We start from the raw sequence: 15,004 nt of genomic DNA, 5'->3' as shown, positions 1-15,004 counted from the left end.
GTTTAACCAGCTCAGCTATAGACTACACCAGCATGACTAGTATCTATGTGGACCCTACTACAGTTTAACCAGCTCAGCTATAGACTACACCAGCATGACTAGTATCTATGTGGACCCTACTACAGTTTAACCAGCTCAGCTATAGACTACACCAGCATGACTAGTATCTATGTGGACCCTACTACAGTTTAACCAGCTCAGCTATAGACTACACCAGCATGACTAGTATCTATGTGGACCCTACTACAGTTTAACCAGCTCAGCTATAGACTACACCAGCATGACTAGTATCTATGTGGACCCTACTACAGATTAACCAGCTCAGCTATAGACTACACCAGCATGACTAGTATCTATGTGGACCCTACTACAGTTTAACCAGCTCAGCTATAGACTACACCAGCATGACTAGTATCTATGTGGACCCTACTACAGTTTAACCAGCTCAGCTATAGACTACACCAGCATGACTAGTATCTATGTGGACCCTACTACAGTTTAACCAGCTCAGTTATAGACTACACCAGCATGACTAGTATCTATGTGGACCCTACTACAGTTTAACCAGCTCAGCTATAGACTACACCAGCATGACTAGTATCTATGTGGACCCTACTACAGTTTAACCAGCTCAGCTATAGACTACACCAGCATGACTAGTATCTATGTGGACCCTACTACAGTTTAACCAGCTCAGTTATAGACTACACCAGCATGACTAGTATCTATGTGGACCCTACTACCGTTTAACCAGCTCAGCTATAGACTACACCAGCATGACTAGTATCTATGTGGACCCTACTACAGTTTAACCAGCTCAGCTATAGACTACACCAGCATGACTAGTATCTATGTGGACCCTACTACAGTTTAACCAGCTCAGCTATAGACTACACCAGCATGACTAGTATCTATGTGGACCCTACTACAGTTTAACCAGCTCAGCTATAGACTACACCAGCATGACTAGTATCTATGTGGATCCTACTACAGTTTAACCAGCTCCGCTATAGACTACACCAGCATGACTAGTATCTATGTGGACCCTACTACAGTTTAACCAGCTCAGTTATAGACTACACCAGCATGACTAGTATCTATGTGGACCCTACTACAGTTTAACCAGCTCAGCTATAGACTACACCAGCATGACTAGTATCTATGTGGACCCTACTACAGTTTAACCAGCTCAGCAGTACCAGAGAGCCAAAACCCAGGATAGAGGGGCTGAGTGAATGTGGTCTGGACTCTGTGGAGGAGGGTCATTGTGTCAGAGACACTGTAGAAGGACAGAGTACCTGCCTTGTGATCCAGGTCCACTCCTACTCTGGAGGACTGAGGGCCTGATACTTTAGTCACAACATTATTGTGTCTGAAACAATAACCACCTCTAGAGCACTGTAAACCCCAGGACTTATTATTGAATCCAAATCTACTACATGTCTCTGTTCTGCTGATGTCTTTATATGAGACTGCTGTAATAACATACACCCCACTCCACTCCACCTCCCAGTAACAGCGTCCAGACAGACCCTCTCTACACAGAACCTGGTTGTAGTTGGTGAATCTGTCTGGATGGTCAGGATATGGTTGGACTTGGTCTGTATAGGTCACCTTTCTGTTCCCTTCAGACAGAGAGAGGTGTGTGTGTGCTGTGTTTGGGTCCAGTGTGAGCTGACAGGAATCTGGGAGAAGAGCAGAGCAGAGACCAATGAGGGGAGTTAGAACAATAAGTTAAGTCAGATACTGTATCTACCCTGTCTTTGATTAGAGCACAGCAGAGATCAAACCAGAGAAATATGAGGAGTCAGATAGATACCCAGTCTTTGGTTAGATCTACTATTGCTATATATTTCTAGAGGATTGTTAGGAGTGTCAGTAAAAAGAGACTGTTAGTTACTTCACAATAAAGAGACTCACATTGTAACAACTGTTCTCTGGTCTTGGGCTCTGGAGGCAGAACAACATCCACTATATTCACTACAGACACACAAACACATTGCCAGAGAGAGAGAATGTTATCATCATACCATATTCCACATGTATATGACTAGTAGGGAACTTTCAATGGTCTAAAGTTGATGTTGTTATTATTTTCAACACACCTATAGTGGAGATCTTGGTCCATTCTCCTTTAAGGAAGTCTTCTAGTTTCTCTCTCAGTTCAGACACAGTCTTACTCACATCTCCAAAGTACTGAAGAGGACGGACAACGATGCTGGGTAAGTCTGAAGATACACTGATACTGGAGAGAGACTGATAACTCTGGAGAGAGAGAGAGAGAGAGAGAGGGGGACAAAGAGAGACAAAGAGAGGGACAAAGAGAGACAAAGAGAGGGACAAAGAGAGAGAGGGACAAAGAGAGAGAGTGACAAAGAGAGAGACAGAGAGATAGAGACAGACAGAGAGGGACAGAGAGATAGAGAGAGGGAGATGGACAGGGACAGAGAGAGGGACAGAGAGAGACAGAAAGGGAGAGAGAGAGAGGGGGACACAGAGAGACAAAGAGAGGGACAAAGAGAGAGAGGGACAGAGAGAGAGAGGGACACAGAGGGACAAAGCGAGAGAGGGACACAGAGGGACAAAGCGAGAGAGGGACACAGAGGGACAAAGAGAGAGAGGGACAAAGCGGGACAAAGAGAGAGAGGGACAAAGAGGGACAAAGAGAGAGAGGGAGAGAGATGTGGACAGAGAGGGACAAAGGGGGACAGAGAGATGTGGACAAAGAGAGAGAGGGACAAAGAGAGAGGGACAAAGAGAGAGAGGGACAGAGAGAGAGAGGGACAAAGAGAGGGAGAGAGATGGGGACAGAGAGAGATGGGGACAGAGAGAGGGAGAGAGATGGGGACAGCGAGAGGGACAGAGAGGGGGACACACAGAGAGAGAGGGGGACACACAGAGAGAGGGGGGGACACACAGAGAGAGGGGGGGACACACAGAGAGAGGGGGGGACACACAGAGAGAGGGGGGGACACACAGAGAGAGGGGGGGACACAGAGAGAGAGGGACACAGAGAGAGAGGGACAAAGAGAGGGAGAGAGATGGGGACAGAGAGAGGGAGAGAGATGGGGACAGAGAGAGGGAGAGAGATGGGACAGAGAGAGGGAGAGAGATGGGGACAGCGGGACACACAGAGAGAGGGGGGGGACACACAGAGAGAGGGGGGGACACACAGAGAGAGGGGGGGACACACAGAGAGAGGGGGGGACACAGAGAGAGAGGGACACAGAGAGAGAGGGACAAAGAGAGGGAGAGAGATGGGGACAGAGAGAGGGAGAGAGATGGGGACAGAGAGAGTGAGAGAGATGGGACAGAGAGAGGGAGAGAGATGGGGACAGCGAGAGGGACAGAGAGGGGGACACAGAGAGAGAGGGGGACACACAGAGAGAGAGGGACACAGAGAGAGAGGGACACAGAGAGAAAGGGACACAGAGAGAGAGGGACACAGAGAGAAAGGGACACAGAGAGAGAGGGACACAGAGAGAAAGGGACAAAGAGGGGCAAAGAGAGAGAGAGGGACAAAGAGAGAGAGAGACGGACAAAGAGGGACAAAGAGAGAGAGAGGGACAAAGAGAGAGAGAGGGACAAAGAGGGACAAAGAGAGAGGGACAAAGAGGGACAAAGAGAGAGAGGGACAAAGAGGGACAAAGAGAGAGAGGGACAGAGAGAGGGGGACAGAGAGAGGGGGACAGAGAGAGGGGGACAGAGAGAGGGAAAGAGAGAGATGGACAAAGAAAGAGGGACAAAGAGGGACAAAGAGAGAGAGAGAGGGACAGAGAAGGACAAAGAGAGAGAGAGGGACAGAGAGGGACAGAGACAGAGCGGGACAGAGAGGGGGACACAGAGAGAGAGGGGGGGACACAGAGAGTGAGGGGGGGACACAGAGAGAGAGGGGGGGACACAGAAAGAGAGGGGGGGGACACAGAGAGAGAGGGGGGGACACAGAGAGAGAGGGGGACGCACAGACAGAGAGAGAGGGGGGGACACAGAGAGAGAGGGGGGGGACACAGAGAGAGAGGGACGGGACACAGAGAGAGAGGGACGGGACACAGAGAGAGAGGGACGGGACACAGAGAGAGAGGGACGGGACACAGAGAGAGAGGGACGGACACACAGAGAGAGGGGACGGACACACAGAGAGGGGACGGACACACAGAGAGAGAGGGACGGACACAGAGAGAGAGAGGGACGGACACAGAGAGAGAGAGGGACGGACACAGAGAGAGAGAGGGACGGACACAGAGAGAGAGAGGGACGGACACAGAGAGAGAGAGGGACGGACACAGAGAGAGAGAGGGACGGACACAGAGAGAGAGAGGGACGGACACAGAGAGAGAGGGACGGACATCGAGATAGAGAGGGAGGAACACAGAGAGAGAGAGGGAGGGACACAGAGAGAGAGGGAGGGACACAGAGAGAGAGGGAGGGACACAGAGAGAGAGGGAGGGACACAGAGAGAGAGGGAGGGACACAGAGAGAGAGAGAGGGACACAGAGAGAGAGAGAGAGGGACACAGAGAGAGAGGGAGGGACACAGAGAGGGACACAGAGAGAGAGGGACACAGAGAACAAAGAGAGAGGGACAAAGACGGACAAAGAGAGAGAGGGACAAAGAAGGACAAAGAGAGAGACAGGGACAGAGACAGAGGGACAAAGAGGAACAGAGAGAGGGGGACAGAGAGAGGGGGACAGAGAGAGGGGGACACAGAGAGAGGGGGACACAGAGAGAGGGGGACACAGAGAGAGAGGGGGACACAGAGAGAGAGGGGGACACAGAGAGAGAGGGGGACACAGAGAGAGAGGGGGACACAGAGAGAGAGGGACACAGAGAGAAAGTGACAACGAGAGAGAGGGACAACGAGGGACAGAGAGAGAGACACAGACAGGGACAAAGAGAGGGACAAAGAGAGAGAGGGACAGAGAGAGGGAGAGGGACAAATAGGGACAAAGAGAGGGACACAGAGAGAGAGAGAGAGAGAGGGACACAGAGAGAGAGGGACAGAGACAGAGGGACACAGAGAGAGAGAGAGGGAGGGACAGAGAGAGAGAGAGAGAGGGACAGAGAGGGAGAGAGGGACAGAGAGAGAGGGACAGAGAGAGAGAGGGACAGAGAGAGAGAGGGACAGAGAGCGAGGGACAAAGAGGGACAGGGACAGAGAGCGAGGGACAAAAAGAGAGACGGACAAAAAGGGACAGAGAGCGAGGGACAGAGAGCGAGGGACAGAGAGCGAGGGACAGAGAGCGAGGGGGACAAAGAAGGACAAAGAGAGAGGGGGACAAAGAAGGACAAAGAGAGAGGGGGACACAGAGAGAGAGGGACAGAGAGAGAGGGACAAAGAGAGAGAGGGACAAAGATGGACAAAGGGAAAGAGAGACAGAGAGAGAGAGACACAGAGAGACAGAGAGAGAGAGACACAGAGAGACAGAGGGAGAGAGACACAGAGAGAGAGGGACGGGACACAGAGAGAGAGGGACGGGACACAGAGAGAGAGGGACGGGACACAGAGAGAGAGGGACGGGACACAGAGAGAGAGGGACGGGACACAGAGAGAGAGGGACGGGACACAGAGAGAGAGGGACGGGACACAGAGAGAGAGGGACGGGACACAGAGAGAGAGGGACGGACACAGAGCGAGAGGGACACAGAGAGAGAGGGACACAGAGGGACAAAAGAGAGAGAGGGACAAAGAGAACAGAGAGGGACAAAGAGGGACAAAGAGAGAGAGGGACAAAGAAGGACAAAGAGAGACAGGGACAGAGACAGAGCGGGACAGAGACAGAGGGACAAAGAGGAACAGAGAGAGGGGGACAGAGAGAGGGGGACAGAGAGAGGGGGACAGAGAGAGGGAGGGACAGAGAGGGGGACACAGAGAGAGGGGGACACAGAGAGAGAGAAGGACAAAGAGAGAGAGAGGGACAAAGAGAGAGAGAGGGACAAAGAGAGAGAGAGGGACAAATAGGGACAAAGAGAGAGAGGGACAAAGAGAGGGACAAAGAGAACAAAGAGAGAGGGGGACAGAGAGAGAGAGGGACAGAGAGAGAGAGGGACAGAGAGAGAGAGGGACAAAGATGGACAAAGGGAAAGAGAGACAGAAAGAGAGGGACAGAGAGAGAGAGGGACAGAGAGAGAGAGGGAGAGAGACACAGAGAGACAGAGGGACACAGAGACAGAGGGACACAGAGAGAGAGGGACACAGAGAGAGAGGGACACAGAGAGAGAGGGACAACGAGAGAGAGGGACAACGAGAGAGAGAGAGAGAGACACAGACAGGGACAAAGAGAGAGGGACAAAGAGAGAGAGGGACAGAAAGAGGGAGAGGGACAGATAGGGACAAAGAGAGGGACACAGAGAGAGAGAGAGAGAGGGAGAGAGAGAGTGGGACAGAGACAGAGAGAGAGAGAGGGAGGGACACAGAGAGAGAGAGAGGGACAGAGAGAGAGAGAGAGGGACAGAGAGAGAGAGGGACAGAGAGAGAGGGAGAGGGACAGAGAGAGAGAGGGACAGAGAGCGAGGGACAAAGAGGGACAAAGAGAGAGACGGACAAAAAGGGACAGAGAGCGAGGGACAGAGAGCGAGGGACAGAGAGCGAGGGACAGAGAGCAAGGGACAGAGAGCGAGGGACAGAGAGGGACACAGAGAGGGACACAGAGAGGGACACAGAGAGGGACACAGAGAGGGACACAGAGAGGGACACAGAGAGAGAGGGACAGAGGGACAAAGAGAGAGAGGGACAAAAAGGGACAGAGAGAGATGGACAGTGAGAGAGAGGGACAGAGAGAGAGAGGGACAACAAGATAGATGGACAAATAGAGAGTAACAAAGAGAGAGAGAGAGAGGGACAAAGAGAGACAGACAGGACAACATAATGATTGAGATGAATAGTTTCACATGAAGTTCATTTCATATCACATGTAACAAGACAGTTTAGTTACCTGGAGGAAATGGATGTGATCCTCTGTGTGTGAGAGCTGCTCCAGCTCAGTGCTTCTCTTCCTCAGCTCAGCTATCTCCTGCTTCAGTTGCTCCAGGAGTCCTTCAGCTTGACTCACTTGAGCCTTCTCTTGGGCTCTGATCAGCTCCTTCACCTCAGAGTTCCTTCTCTCAATGGAGCGGATCAGATCAGTAAAGATCTGATCACTGTCCTCCACTGCTGCCTGTGCAGAGCGCTGTTAAGAGAGAGAGAGAGAGAGACAGAGAGAGAGAGAGAGAGAGAGACAGAGAGAGAGACAGAGAGAGAGAGAGAGAGAGAGAAGAGAGAGACAGAGAGATAGAGACAGAGACAGAGAGAGACAGAGAGAGAGAGAGAGAGAGAGAGAGAGAGAGACAGAGAGAGAGACAGTAGGTACAGTAGCCTCTGCACCTCATTGAGTCAGAACGCTGCCACCCTGCTCTCCAGGTCCACCAGGCCTTGTCCCCCCTCCTGGACAGGCAGGTACAGAACACCACTTGGTCCTGCTCTACTCTCCTCCCTCCTGGTCCCCCCTCCAGTAGCCTGCCCCGTAGCAGAGCTAGACCCAGCCTCTGTCTCCTGAGTCCTAGTAGGCTGGACAATAGAACCAGTCAAAACGTCCCTAGAACGTTGTCTGATCTGGAACACTAGCGAGGCCAAAGCAAATGAATTGAAACAAACCTTCACAGAGCCTCTTCTGACTGGAATGATCCTTAGAATTCCATTTCCCCTAAAGGGCACCAAAAAATGTCTACCTTTTTATTTGACCACTAAAACCTGTTCTTAGGACCAAACTGAAAAATAACAACTGGTGTAGAAAGTAAACATCCGCACCTCGATGGTGCCAAGTGTGTTCATGTCTGCATTACCAGGAAGTAGGAAAAACATGCAACTTCTGACTATTTCTGGTCTAGTGATCGATGACAGCAGATGACGCTGCCCGACCTTATGTCATTAGAAAGAGGAGATTCTCCTGATTAAAATGGTGTCTGACATGAAAACATTTAAATGTACACATTGTGAGATATTTAGTGAAATAAACAGACATACTATAACTAAGCTGCTCAAACTTACATCATTAGAAATAATAGGTAATCCTGATTAAAATGGTGTAGAACTTCAAACCATTAAAATAAATACATCAATTACAGATAATTGGAGAAATAGACATGTCCCTTTTCCCCAAAACAATGGCAGTCTGAAAGTTATAACAGCAGTCTTTAATTTAACCAGCTTACCATTTATCTACCACCATTTGACTTTGTGTTTAACATTTAGTGGTTTTTAATCTAGTGGTTAAGAACGTTGGGCAGTAACTGAAAGGTGGCTGGTTCAAATCCCCGAGCAGACTAGGTGAAAAATCTGTAAATCACCTTTTTTAGGCAGATTTGGGCTCTTAACCCTCGTGGCTCTGGATAAGAGTGTCTGATAAATGACTCACATGTATATGTAAACTAGATGTCTGTGAAAGGGGGGCAGGTAGTCTAGTGGTTAGAGTGTGGAGGTGGCAGGTAACCTCGTGGTTAGAGTGTAGAGGTGACAGGTAGTCTAGTGGTTAGAGTGTAGAGGCGGCAGGTAGTCTAGTGGTTAGAGTGTAGAGGCGGCAGGTAGCCTAGTGGTTAGAGTGTAGAGGTGACAGGTAGCCTAGTGGTTAGAGTGTAGAGGTGGCAGGTAGTCTAGTGGTTAGAGTGTAGAGGTGGCAGGTAGCCTAGTGGTTAGAGTGTAGAGGTGGCAGGTAGTCTAGTGGTTAGAGTGTAGAGGTGGCAGGTAGTCTAGTGGTTAGAGTGTAGAGGTGGCAGGTAGTCTAGTGGTTAGAGTGTAGAGGTGGCAGGTAGTCTAGTGGTTAGAGTGTAGAGGTGACAGGTAGTCTAGTGGTTAGAGCGCTGGGCTAGTAACCGAAAGGTTGCTGGATTGAATCCCCGAGCTGACAAGGTACAAATCTGTCGTTCTGCCCCTGAACAAGGCAGTTAACCCACTGTTCCCTGGTAGGCCATCATTGTAAATAAGAATTTGTTCTTAACTGACTTGCCTAGTTAAATAAAGGTTACATTTAAAATATAAAAGCGTGGCAGTAACTTATTAACTTTTCATTAGTCCTTATTAACTTTTCAATAAAAAGCAAATGCTTACATGGGTTTTATTTAAAAAATAACAAATGTTATTTAGTACTAAAATGGTATTTACTAACATAATATTATTACTAAAATAGTTTTAGGCTACCCTACCCTAGAATTAGGGTTCAGGATAAAATAGGTTATACGTAGGGTTAGAGTTTCTGTACAGCACTTTGTGACATCTGCTGATGTAAAAAGGACTTTATAAATACATTTGATTGATTGTTAGGTTCAGGGTATTTAAAGAGAAAAACTGTATGTGTTTATATCTCTCTTGCTCCTCCCTGTGGTCTTCTGTGGATACTACATACCTCATTCACCACACTTGATAGGCTCATAATCTGAGGTAGCAACTGTCAGAGCTACAAATCAATGAGCTCCACCTATCCATTAGGTTTACAACTCAGTGAACCTGCGCAGCATTCTCTCTATTTGATGTCTACGAACTAACAGATTTCAGCACATATCAAATTACCCAGCAGCCATTTAGAAACAACAAATCCTTAAAAAGGTTATTTCTTATTTTTTTTCTGACTGTTTAAATCGGCCACATCTTGAAAAAGAGAACAGGGACATGCGATTTGTTGAGATTTTACATTTTTTTATATATATAAAAAAAAATACAGTTAACCATGACCAGAACATGTTTAACGTTTGAAGGCTTTGCGCCAACCATGCCTGTAGGCCACTACAACCTGTAACCAGGTGAACAGTGAGTTTCCCCACCAAGTAGCTGTAACCTGGTTAATAATAAGTTACCTGAGGTAAACCTACAAGGATACTTAATAATAAGTTACCTGAGGTAAACCTACAAGGATTGTTAATAATAAGTTACCTGAGGTAAACCTTCAAGGATAGTTAATAATAAGTTACCTGAGGTAAACCTACAAGGATAGTTAATAATAAGTTACCTGAGGTAAACCTACAAGGATAGTTAATAATAAGTTACCTGAGGTAAACCTACCAGGATAGTTAATAATAAGTTACCTGATGTAAACCTACAAGGATAGTTAATAATAAGTTACCTGAGGTAAACCTACAAGGATAGTTAATAATAAGTTACCTGAGGTAAACCAACAAGGTCAACGCGGGCTGGAAGAGAATTAATTCAAAACCACAGCAAACAGCTGGGACATATAGTAATATTATATATATAATATTATATCACTGGGCTCCTCTGTGTTAACAAACCCTGTGTACCACCCCTCCCCTGTTTAACCTTGAATTTAGTTCAGAAAAACACATCCACATTTAGCAAAACGAACCTACTCTTTACGGATGTGTTCGGTCGTAATAAATGGAGGCAGATTAGACACCACTACTCTTGTCGAAATCGGCACCAACACACCCCTCATTAAAACCATACTGGTAACTAGCCGGACAACAAGACTCACCTTTTCATTACCACAACCAGCACCTTGTTCATTCTGGATACAGAGTGAATATGTTCCCACCTGTTCACCGACCAGGATCAACAATTCCTCCACACCATTCTCCAGAACGGACCTGAAGAGACAGCGTTTCTTCTCCACTCGGTTGAGGCCATCAAACTACCCTACGCCCCCCTCAACTCTAACCGACAAACAGTGGAAACCAATCAACAAACCCTCCACCATGACAAAATACATTTGGAAAATAGGCAAAAGAATAGCTGCACTCTTCACAAACCACAAAACCTCACTTTACCAACTTCTTCTTCTTCTATGATATAATGGAGGTCCTCAAACCAACGTTAAAGGTGCATGGCGCCACCTACTGTGCTGGAGTGTTCAATCACGGTTTACAACATTTCTAAATCCTCCTACCTAACTCAGTACTTCTGAGAAAATAAAAAAGAGTCCTACTAACTTCTAATAGACCCTCCCCCATCCCCCAAAATCCCTTCCAAACCCCCCCAACCTCAATGACCCTACACTTCAATCTTTCCATCTGCCAACCAGATGGAACGACCAGTTCAATGTACAATGTCCTAAACACAATCGAGGAAACACCACCTCTCATTGATACCTACAACTGTCCAACCAAAACCACTGCCTTGTCTACTAGTATATTCCCAACAGTCATCTAGAACAGTAGCAGTGTGATGCTCAACCTCACAGCCTTTCAACCCAATAAGATAATGACAATTTATTACACCGTATATCCAAAGGCATCTCACCTGCCTCCACTAGTAAGACACATACAGATGTTGATTTAAATGCAACCAATACATATCCTTAAAGCTATATACTGGATTCTGTCCAGCTTCTGAAGACAAGTCTTTGCTGCTGTTCCATAAACTATACACCCGTAATCAATTGTCATCCTGATCAGAGCTCTATAAATATCCATCAACGATTGTCTGTCAGCATCCCATTCATAACCAGAGACCCACACAACCAACTACCATGAAAGTGATGGAATGAGAGAGAGAGAGACATCATTACAACACTGTACATAGACATAATATAACATTTCTTCTTCTTTGGAGTTTAACGGCGGTTGGCATCTAATATGTTGCATTTTCTCCCCCAAGTGGACTATAATATTAATCTATTTTACGTTGTGATACAAAATGGGAAAAGGGGAAATAATGATAATACTAAAAAACACCCTTCCAACTAACCCTACAGTCATTAAAAACCCACTACCCCATTCCACTACTTTGACCCTATCTGCTCCTGCACCATGCCAACGACCTGGGAGGACGGGACACCACCACTCAACACACCCTGGAACTCTTCTGAAGTCAAATCTCATATGACCAAATACTTCTCTGCAGCTGCCACCACAACATCTATTTTCTGTGATTTACGTTCCATTTCTGTGGTACAGTTTATAACCATTGCTATGAACACTAAGAAGCCAACCTTACTGAAGCATATATCACTCGTTGGCCCATCCCTCTGTGCTGGCACAGATCTACTACTCACAGGGATCCTCTCAGGATCCCTCACCCTTGACCCATCCTCCTCTACTTTCTTCACTGCCTCAGCATACAACACCTTCTGTACTACTCTGACTCTAGCCACCTCAACCTGCCTCTCTCTCACCGGACACTTCTGATCCCCAGCAACATGGACACCCCTACAGTTGACACACACAACTTTATCCACCAAAACTACACAGTCCTCTATCCCATGACCTCCTGCACACTTCCCACATATTGGAATCTCCCTCCTACAAACTGCTGCAACATGACCATAAACGTTGCACCTGAAACAGCTCAGTGGATTCAACACAAAGACTCTAACAGGATAACTGATATATCCTAACATGACTTTGTCGGGTAAACACTCAAACTCTGACAGTGACTCCTCTGTTTCACCACGCTCACCACCGGGTCTGCGTCGCACCAAACGATGGGCAGCAACTTCAATTGCTCCACTTCCACATTTAACACTCCCCCAGAAATCACTCCTTTCAATGGTGTCCTGTTCCTAAGAGCAAAGCAAGAAACAGATCTTGACCCAAGTTACGTGACATGGAGCTCCCACTCCCTCTGGTCAGAAGAAACACAAACAAATATCACAAGTCCACTACAGATTACCTTCACTGATTCAACTGCACCCAACTCCTTTCCCACCCACCCTGAAACCACACATGGATCTGCCAAAAGATATGGATCCACTTTCTCCAAAAATGTAATTCCTACTGCACCAGATTCTTCTTTATCATGTCCATTGATGCCAGGCTCTGGTTCTGAGCTCTTCACCACACCTTCTACCTCACTTAACTCTCCCTCATTCATTTCCATTTCACCTCCAGAACTCAGTCTGGCGCACAGCTCACTCTGTTTGATCTGGAATTATAACATTTCAAATGTCTCTATTCCTTTGAAACGTTTGTGAATGTAATGTTTACTGTTCATTTCTGATTGTTTATTTCACTTTTGTTTATTATCTATTTCACTTGCTTTGGCAATGTAAACATATGTTTCCCATGCCAATAAAGCCCTTTGAATTGAATTGAGAAAGAGAGCTCCATGTTCATGAATAGGGGACATGAGGTAGTCATGGTTACTCATGGTTATGTGATGAGGTAGCCCCGCCTGCAACTTCAAAATCAGTGTCGGCCCAATAGGGAATGTTCTCTTGGTGTAACGGTCTAGATGTTGGTTTCTCCTGCAGTAGACCTGGGTTCATATCCCATCAGTTACATTAAGCAGTATATTCTCTGGAAGGGCTACATCAGTGGGATTGGATAGGGGCCCCTCTCTCTCTCTCTCTCTCTCTCTCTCTCTCTCTCTGACTGGAGGAGGGAAGTGAAATGGTGTGTCTCCTCTGGTCAACAATACTCACCTTGAAAGACTCCACAGCCTGTTGGAGCTCCTTCAGCTCCTTCTCTCTCTCCTGGAATCTCTGCTGGACCTTCTGCTGACTCATCCCCAGCTGCCTCTGTGGAGAATCACTCTTCAATGAGCTATCAAGCTTTATTAATCCAGTAGATCAATTGTATAGTAATGTGACATAGGGCCCATAGAGAGGAAGGTCTACAATATTGATGGTCCCTTTACAATATGATATTATGTTGCTATGTGAATGATTATAGTTCTTATGGTAGGACTACATGTATCAAGGGGTTGAGACTGAATTCAGAATGATAATGTTGTTTGACTTTAGAAAATGGTGATACATTTGGGTTAACATATCTATTTAATCAAGGTTTGTGTTCATATTTGTGGATCCATTTAATTTAAATTCACAGTATAAATAAATATAAATAAAGAGCCTTAGTTCCCAGTGTATCTTTAATTCTTTGTTTATCAGACAGTCACCAACAAGTTGTTCTGGTCTTACCTGTTTCTCAGTCCTCTCTGCTGCAGCTGACACTGTATCATGGCCTTTATGTTCATCCATCACACACTGATAACAGATACACTGCTGATCGGTACGACAGTAAACCTCCAGCAGTTTGTCATGATGAGAGCAGATCTTCTCCTGTAGTTGTGCGGTGGCTTTGACCAGCTTGTGCTTCTTGAAACCAGGAAATTCATAGTGAGGTTGGAGATGAGTCTCACAGTAAGAGGCCAGACACGCCAGACAGGACATGAGGGCTTTCTGCTTTCTGGTCCCAGTGCAGAAATCACACGCCACATCTCCAGGTCCAGCATAGCACAGAGCAGGAGGGGGAGCAGCCTGGAGTCCTGTCTTCTTTAATTTCTCCACCACCTCAGCCAGCACGGTGTTTCTCTTCAGAACAGGCCTTGGAGTGAAGGTCTGTCTGCACTGAGGACAGCTATAGACCCCTTTCAGAACATCCTGATCCCAGCAGCCCTCAATACAGATTCTACAGTAACTGTGTCCACAGGCAGCAGTGACCGGCTCCTTCAGTAGATCCAGACAGACAGAACAGCAGAACTGGTCCTGGTCCAGCAGAACTCCCTGTTGAGCCATTTGGACGGTTGTTCACTCTCACACAGACAGACGACACAGAGACTCAGATCAGTTTCGTTTCCTCAGAAGAGAGTTTGTGGAGGGGGAGGGACTTCCTGGTTCTGCCAGAGGGGTGGGGTTAGAGGGAGGGAGGGGTTAGAGAGAGAGAGAGAACTGTACACAATGTTAATAGAGACAAATATTTGAGTTCCTAGGTTAGGACCCTTAATATGGAATACATTAAATAGAGTGGTTAGAATATATAAAGGGTAACAGTTTCTATGAAGTACATATTATAATGTTTTAAAAGAAAGTTGTAATGTCTTAAACTGATGTGCTGTGACACTAACTATAAGCCTCCATAATAACTCATACGTGTTGGTAAAACTGTACAATGTGTTATAGATAATTAGCTACAATGGGGGAGGGGGACTTGAAATGGATACAATGTACTGTAGGTGAAATGAATACTGGATGTATTGACTGATCATTGGGAATGAGGTAATACTTTACATTACAGTGTGTTTATTGGTGTGTAATTGTTCCTGTTAGTACAGTGGTGTAACAAGTACTGTGATGCCTCATTC

At 46.8% G+C, this 15,004-nt stretch overlaps 1 protein-coding gene across 1 annotated transcript; it reads right to left on the bottom strand.

Moving 5' to 3' along the window:
• Positions 1-1,173: 1,173 nt before the first annotated feature.
• LOC115192828 (tripartite motif-containing protein 16-like) lies at positions 1,174-14,438 on the bottom strand. The gene is made up of 6 exons (XM_029751703.1): positions 13,842-14,438; positions 13,344-13,439; positions 6,933-7,166; positions 2,106-2,265; positions 1,921-1,980; positions 1,174-1,685 (listed from the first exon to the last, which is right to left on the bottom strand). The coding sequence occupies exons 1-6, from the start codon at positions 14,436-14,438 to the stop codon at positions 1,174-1,176; spliced, it is 1,659 nt and encodes a 552-aa protein (XP_029607563.1).
• Positions 14,439-15,004: the final 566 nt, after the last annotated feature.

The sequence above is a fragment of the Salmo trutta genome, chromosome 4 (assembly GCF_901001165.1).
Source record: "Salmo trutta chromosome 4, fSalTru1.1, whole genome shotgun sequence".
Lineage (NCBI taxonomy): Eukaryota > Metazoa > Chordata > Actinopteri > Salmoniformes > Salmonidae > Salmo > Salmo trutta.
Note: the sequence above shows the minus strand (reverse complement) of the source record. Positions and strands in the feature narration are given on the sequence as shown.

Bases quoted from the DNA above. Each gene is read 5' to 3' on its own strand.
- LOC115192828 (XM_029751703.1), bottom strand. From the start codon at position 14,438: ATGGCTCAACAGGGAGTTCTGCTGGACCAGGACCAGTTCTGCTGTTCT. The intron at 2,266-6,932 runs GTAACTAAACTG...CTCTCTCTCCAG, and splicing joins ATCACATCCATTTCCTCCAG to AGTTATCAGTCTCTCTCCAG. The intron at 1,686-1,920 runs GTGAGTCTCTTT...CTCTTCTCCCAG, and splicing joins CAGAGAACAGTTGTTACAAT to ATTCCTGTCAGCTCACACTG.